The 7,238-nt window shown below is 43.5% G+C and overlaps 1 protein-coding gene across 1 annotated transcript in view; it reads right to left on the bottom strand.

Annotated features, from left to right (window-relative positions):
- Window positions 1-6,884, bottom strand: part of LOC142970119 (plakophilin-3-like) — a 29,070-nt gene extending 22,186 nt beyond the window's left edge. The window contains exon 1 of the mRNA XM_076110285.1: window positions 6,557-6,884. Coding sequence (XP_075966400.1) covers window positions 6,557-6,761 — 205 coding nt within the window. The 5' untranslated portion in view covers window positions 6,762-6,884. The remainder of the gene's footprint in view (window positions 1-6,556) is intronic.
- Between the last annotated feature and the right edge of the window lie 354 nt (window positions 6,885-7,238).

The raw sequence follows: 7,238 nt of genomic DNA on the forward strand, positions 1-7,238 counted from the left end.
CCGTCTCGACCGACAGCATATCATCCAACCTCCGGTTCCCCCTCAGGTGAACACTGTTTGCTCTGCCAGCACGTTTGTCATAGTTTGTACCATTAGCGCTGTTAGTAACGTTTGCTAGGAGCCGCCAGCACAGGCGTGGCCATGTTGAGAGCCGCTGAGAGGCAATCGAAGTGCTCCCAATCTTGTACAATGGACCTTTAAATTACCCCATCCATTTCTGTGTAGAGTCCCCTTATTACCCTGCCTTCAAACTTGACTGTCTTCTGATTTCAGACGTGGTCTCACAACACGCCATACAAACTCCTTCTGCTCAAGCATAACATGAGCTTTTCTGTGTATGTTTCTGACCTAGCTATCTATCTTGGTCATGATCCAGGAGAGTGGGAGTGTCTCCAGTGGTGGATCTATTGGAACCCCTTGCAAATATCCAGACTTCTCTGTCAGGGTGTCTGGCGTTGTCTTCAATCTACCCTACATGTGTCTTTTAGCTCTTCGTTGAAGGTTTGTGAATGACATATCCACTGTATTACTGCTTCAAATACTGAGAGACGTACCACTAAGTCAAATGGGTAGGTAACAAAAACCACACTCGCATGCCATGAGAAATCCAGATTATGGGAGTGCTGCTATCTTTAGTATGTTTTTAATCAACTCCTCTCTCAAAGTTTTATGACGCTGTTTAAGCCCAGATGGCTTCTACAAAACAAGAAGCCTCTCAGTGATTTATCTATGTGTTGCGTATGGAATGTGTGCAGCTCCTCTCATTCGCCAGTATTGGGTCATTGTATCCAGCCGAGCCTTTCTCAACCCTGTGTTCTCTCAATCCGTCCTTCGTCGCAAACTCATCTTCCGCTGTCCCATGACATCCAAAAAAACAACCTCCAACACCTTGGTCTCCAACACTCTAAACTCCACCCACAATAACCAGAGTCTTATAACTGCACGCAACATTAGTTACTCTCAACAATGCAAAAGCGTGGGGTGTAACACGCAACATACTGACAACCCTTAAGGCTAAAAGATTTGGGGTCATATGAGATTTGCAAGCATTTTAATTGTCACTCAACGGCTCTCAACATGGCAACGCCTGAGCCTGAGGCTTGTAGTAACGATGCTAACGGCGCAGTACAAACTATGGCAAACAGAGCTAACAAAGTTTACCAGAGGGGGGGAGCCGGAGGTTGGGCGCTACGCTTCTGCGACTGCACTGTCGGTCGGGACGCCGCGATTAGCTGTAACCGCACAACATCAACACACACAGAGGGAGAGTGACCTCATTCTCTGCTCAGGACATTAGGGGTTTTGCTGCTTAATTAATGCTCTAAATGTCGAATAGCTCCTTTAAGCAGAACAGTTGAGACAGGGTTGTGTATAGAATTGACTCTTGTCATTTCGTTGGATGGAAGGTTGGACCTTGGCCTTGGTGGTTAGGATGGTTACTATGTGCCCTTTGCTTGTTATCTCAATCAACTGTGAATCTAACTTTATTCACAACAGTTGAGAATATGGATGTTTTCACAAGCTGTCAAACTTGGTAGTTTTTATTACCTCAGGTTGTGAAATAAAATCTCCTGACTATCTTTTGGATGTGGTTACAAGAACAATCTAGGTGAAAAAAGACACGGCTCTGAGTTTCTGACAGTATATCCAACACGTTTTATCTTAGGTCTCAGGACAATAAAAGGCCAGAGGTGCTTTAACCGTTATCCAAACCGCTTATCCTGTTCAGGGTCGCGGGGCGCTGGAGCCGATCCCAGCTGACATTGGGCGAAGGTAGGGTAAACCCTGGACAGGTCGCCAGTTCATCGCAGGGCACATATAGAGACAGACAAACATTCATGCCCACATTCACACCTACGGGCAATTTCGAGTCTCCAAATAACCTAAGCTGCATGTCTTTGGACTGTGGGAGGAAGCCAGAGAACTCGGAGGGAACCCACGCTGCAACGGGGACAACATTCTGTCCACACAGAAGGACCACCCGGGATCGGGGATTGAACCCGGGTCCCTCTTGCTGTGAGGTGACAGTGCTAGCCACTACACCACCGTGCAGCCCCCCGTTATTGTGTTATCAAAATGTAAGTACATCCAATTTTCCCTGATGTTTAGCCCTTGAGTTTTTCTGACCCAGTGATAAATATGAGACAATGACAGCAGGCCTGACCCCACCGGCCAAAGTGCACGCTGGTCTAGAATAGACTCTGATAACGGGCTGTGAAGAGGAGATTGGAAAGGAATGTTCCACACACTGGGTGGTCAATGAGTTTAGGAGGGGTGATGAACCAGACAGCAGCTAACTTTTTTTAAAATTACAATTTAAAGAGTAGAGTTCATTCACACTCACCCACACTAGCGTCTCATGTGACTGCACTCATTTCCTTCTAAGTTTAGCATTATTCTGCTCAGCTCACCCTCTCCATCTGTTTCCTTCGCTTTCTTTTTTTTTGTTTTTTGCAGCTGGACTGTTCAGACTACAATGTGTCAACTTCATCCAACTTTTTTTCTCTTTCAGTGGCATCCAACTTGAAATGTCACACAAAAGAAATTCCAAACTAAGGTCACAACAGGTAATGTGCTGATTTCCTGACAGAATTTTACTTATTTGGACTATAGAAAAAAATAAACTAAAATATGCTTACCTAACTTCAAACCTCACCTCTTTACCGTAAAACACATTTAAAGTCAAGCTCACATTTCAATGCTCCTTACTTTTTGTGTTAGGAAATCTAAATTAAAGTAATGCTGCAGTTATTGTGCATGTTTATCAATTTTAAAAGCAGGATTTTTTGGCATATTTGAGGAAACAGCATCTCAGCCTCGAAACGCCGACTGGGCGTTTCCCATCCAGGCGCAGCAGATGACATGGAGTGGATGCCTAATGTTTGATTGAATCCATATTATAGTTATGAGCATTTTAATTTCATTATAATAATGACATCCATCAATCAATCAGTCTCTAACTTTTAGCGACATGGGAGGTGTGTGTGGAGCCACAGTCCTCCGTAGTTCCGTATTGCACTACATTCTAAACCCGCCCACTTTTGGGGGTCCAATAAAATGCTAATTATATCATTTAAATTCCGCTTGTAACTGTACACCGCTCAAATATTGTCTTTCACTTGGAAATACGTCACAGTACAGAAGCTAAAGACGCTTTGACTTCACTTTCCAAAGCTGCTGAGGGCCATTGTTGAGCGCCTGCACACTCGTCATTATACAAAAGATGGAGTGTAGCTTCCGTTAACTTTTTATAGGTCTAGATCGGGTGATGGTTAATCACCAGGCGGTCAAAACTGACAGCAACATGTGACCAAAGTAGCCGATGATGTCTGGCGTTTAACAATGCGTCTAACATGTTGGGCCTTCATCCAATCATAATCAACCAGTGTGAAGGCAATTTCAAATTAAATCAGAGCGGTCTGACTTTCAGCCCGACATCCAGCCGGCCACAGCTTCACCCCGTCTTGTTAACCGAGCTTTGTGGGTGGGACTTTTTGCCGTGGCATCAACATTAATATCTATACAATGTGTTGTGATTGCATCAATTACTAGAGCACAAAGTTGTTTACAAGAACATTAAGTTCTTTATTGATCTAGCCTCTTAAATTAGCTTTTTAAAGTGCACCAGATGGATGCATTTAACTTCTACAGAAAATGTACAGAATTTTCTTTAATTTTCTTAATTTTCTAAGGGATTTTTTTTTTCTTTTGTGAAATTTCAGTTTGACTTTTAAAAGTTAAATGTGTTTTTTTCACACAAATCTAAACATGTATTGTTTTTTTCACATATCTTCTTTATGTGAATGTAGCAGACATTTTGTCATCAATCACAGCGAATCAATTCCACAATAAATTCCATCAAAACTTGGTTATTATTGTGAGGTAGTGAAGTGCAGGCTTTTAAAGTAATTCCAGAGATGAACAACCACTGGCCGTCTAGAGTTGTGTGAAAACACATCGAACATCTAAACATATATTGCATGCCTTCAAAAATGGTCAGCGAGTTAAGTTATGTGTAAGTTATGCATGTTGTGTCGTTTCAAACTACTGGCGCTGTCCTTTAAACATCTTTAGGCTGTGTGTGTTGGAGGCAACGAGTCATTTGGTGTAAAACTCTACATTACAGAAAGAAAATAATATCAAATTGTAAAACTGTGTAATTTTTTGGTTTTGCCTTTTTTTCCACCTAAAACTGCGATTGCGTAATATTTCTAATGAAAAAGGGATCGGTGTTGGCTTGGAGTTATGCCGTTAGTCATTTTACTAGTGAAAGAACGCCTCACTCAAGCTTACATGCAGCTTTCAAAACAACATCCTGACCCCCGTGTTGGGTCAAACTGAGGTGCGGCCGTCTTATCAGACAGGAGAGGGAGTAGCAGTCCATTTCTCCTTCCTCTCCCTCACTTGTGGTGGTTGAGGTGGTTCTGTGTGCTCAATATTCACTTCTTAATTAATGGAGCAGCTGTTCTCATTCTACGTGTGAACAGTCATAACTATGAGACCATCCTGACCGGACCTGCGATGTCATAATTAAAGTTTCCATAGAGAGGGGAAAAAACAGGAAATGAGCAGGAAGGAACACACTCATGGTGCGGATCTCATAGTGCACAAATAACCAACCTGTGTAGCAGATGAACTACACACAACTATATATAAACAGCTATTCTGCCCTCTTTTACATACATTCTGGGTAAAACTGTGACATTTTATACATTTATAAATGTGTCATCTCCTATCAAAAAACTACGAAATGACTTTTTAAAGTAAAATGACAAGAATAAACTGAGTGGTCTTTCCACTAGAGTCCTGTAACATCAATCCTCTGGAGACTTTTGGAACAAACTGGACCACCATAATAACCGTGTGCATGCTTAGCTTTTAACACAGCGATGCTAACAGCTCTCTTGCTGCGCCCCTGTCATATTATCAGAGCCAAAGCTGGAGCCCAACACAGTCCTGAGGTCTCTATTTCATTCAAAATTCCACACCATGACGAGATCCTTCGTGACTGCATGCATAATAATGTTGCAGCGGTGCGCGTATAATCTCTCCAGACAGTTGGGTACGTGACATTCGATTTTGGTATGCGGCTCTGCGTGTCCTCAGAAACAAAATAATTAGCTGTTGGCTTAATTTGTCCCAATGACGTCTACATCTTCGAAAATTCAGGAGATACAATTCTTCAAAGCAACAGAAGCATTACATTTTCCCATAATGCAACTGTATGGCATCCCTCATTTGACCCTCCCTGCCTCCTAAATGCCCACTTCCATCATGCTTTCTTTCACCTCCGGTCTGTAATGCAGATCTTCTGTCAAACACGAGCTGAGTTGACCCCTGATGACGTCGTCGGGGTTGGAAAACTAAAGGTAGAGCATTGCTGACTTAGTGACTTTTTTCTTAGTCTTTGTTATCGACCGGGCGCCAACAATTCAGAGGCTTATCTTTTAGAGTAAGGCCGTTTAATGGTTACATTTACCCCCAAAATCCTTCCTGCCTCTGGAGCCAAACCCAGAAGCTCCCTCTTGTGTGTTCAAAGGGTGTACAGTTACACTATAGGAAAGTGATACGGTTAACCCTCAGAGTACTCAGATCAAAGAAAAACAGCATATATTATACGCTGGCCTAAAACAGATACCTGCTGATTCATCTCTAACTTACACAGAAAGTCACATCATTGTCACAACATTGTGAAGTAACGCTATAATGTAAAACACTGTAAACCCATGGACGCTCTTACTGGAATAAATAGGAACAACAGCCAGAGTATTAAACAATCAAATCAAGTTTGATTCAATAAATACAATACAATAAACTCAGGTGTTGGTTAAGCAAGAAAACGCACTATGGGGATAGTTACAGGAGCATTGTGGTAAATACGGTATCATAAAAGTGTTACAGAGCCAACGGTTCACCAAACACACAATTCAATCTGCAAAGGGTCTAACAATTCACTGGTTTCAGTTGGTTTGACCATCTATCTGTGAAATCACTCGCCTGTGCCCTGGTTTTTAAGTTAAAGTGTTTCTCATTGGAAAACAAATGTTGGACTTCAATATCGTTTATATTAATAACAACCGCTCATGTGACTATTTAATTCACACGGGAGCCATTAAGTGATCGGACGTTTGCTGGAGGAGATGGTGGAGACTAAAAACGGAGCTAAAAAGGAGACCGGACGTTAGACTTTACACCCATCAGGTGGCCAGACATTTCCAAAACCTAATGTTATTGGCTGATATTAAGTCACTGTTGTGTTTTCAACTTGTTCCATCGCCTAAGTGGTAAAACAAAAGACCATAGCAGCTGTAATTCTTCATTCTTAATTCTTCATCAACAGTCCAAATGTTGGTCTATCTGTGTGAGTACAGCTGCACCTTACATCACTCTGCTTTTTAATTCCTTATCAGTGCGTTTTCTACTAGTGAGCCTGCCCATGTTATTGCATAATATGTATGTCTGGCAGCAGCAGTAGGTGCTTCAACCTGCTGTATGTTGGCTGGAAAACAACATCTTATGAGGACTTTTTTTTTTTGAACGCGATGCGATGGCTCACCTGTTGATCCGATCAGCGCGTCGTCCAGACGGGGCAGGGAGGAGGACCTCTTCTCCGCCAGCCGCATCCGGACCTGCTCCCGGACCCTCCTGGCTTTGGCCACCGGGTCCGGAGACGGGCCGTCCGAGGGAACCACGTAAGTGGTGCAGGAGGTTTTGGGCTGAAGAGCGGACAGAAAACAGCCCTCCGCCACCGCCACACTCATTTTCAGTGTTTCAGTGTTTCAGTGTAAAAAAACAAGGTCACACTCGGGACAAGAAAAGTAAATGTAGAGGGGGCACGAGGTCCTGCAGCGGGGAGGGGGGGGCGCCTCGAACCGGTGTGAGGCTCCGCTGTCTGCGCGTCTGCTGCGAAATGGAGACCGGTCAGCGACTGTCTGGAGGCGGGACGTTCAGGGAGTGGGGTGTCTGGGGGGGGGGGGCAACAGCCACCCACCTAGTGACTGTCAGGACGAGCGCGTCTCCGAGAAATGACGTTCACGACTGACTTGCGACAGCAGATGAAATGTCACGCTGCCCGGTTTACGGTTTTCTTTTCAATTAACACCGGCTACTGATGAAATGTTGTTTATCGCCACATGCAACACAGGCAGGTCTTATTGCTGGTGGCGAGTTGCAAAAATAACCAACTGCAAAATGTTCTCTCGTATTTTATTTGTTTGTTTGCAACATTCTATCTGCTT

The sequence above is a fragment of the Anarhichas minor genome, unplaced genomic scaffold (genome assembly GCF_050575085.1).
Source record: "Anarhichas minor isolate MPS153535 unplaced genomic scaffold, ASM5057508v1 ptg000042l, whole genome shotgun sequence".
In the NCBI taxonomy this organism is placed as follows: Eukaryota; Metazoa; Chordata; class Actinopteri; order Perciformes; family Anarhichadidae; genus Anarhichas; species Anarhichas minor.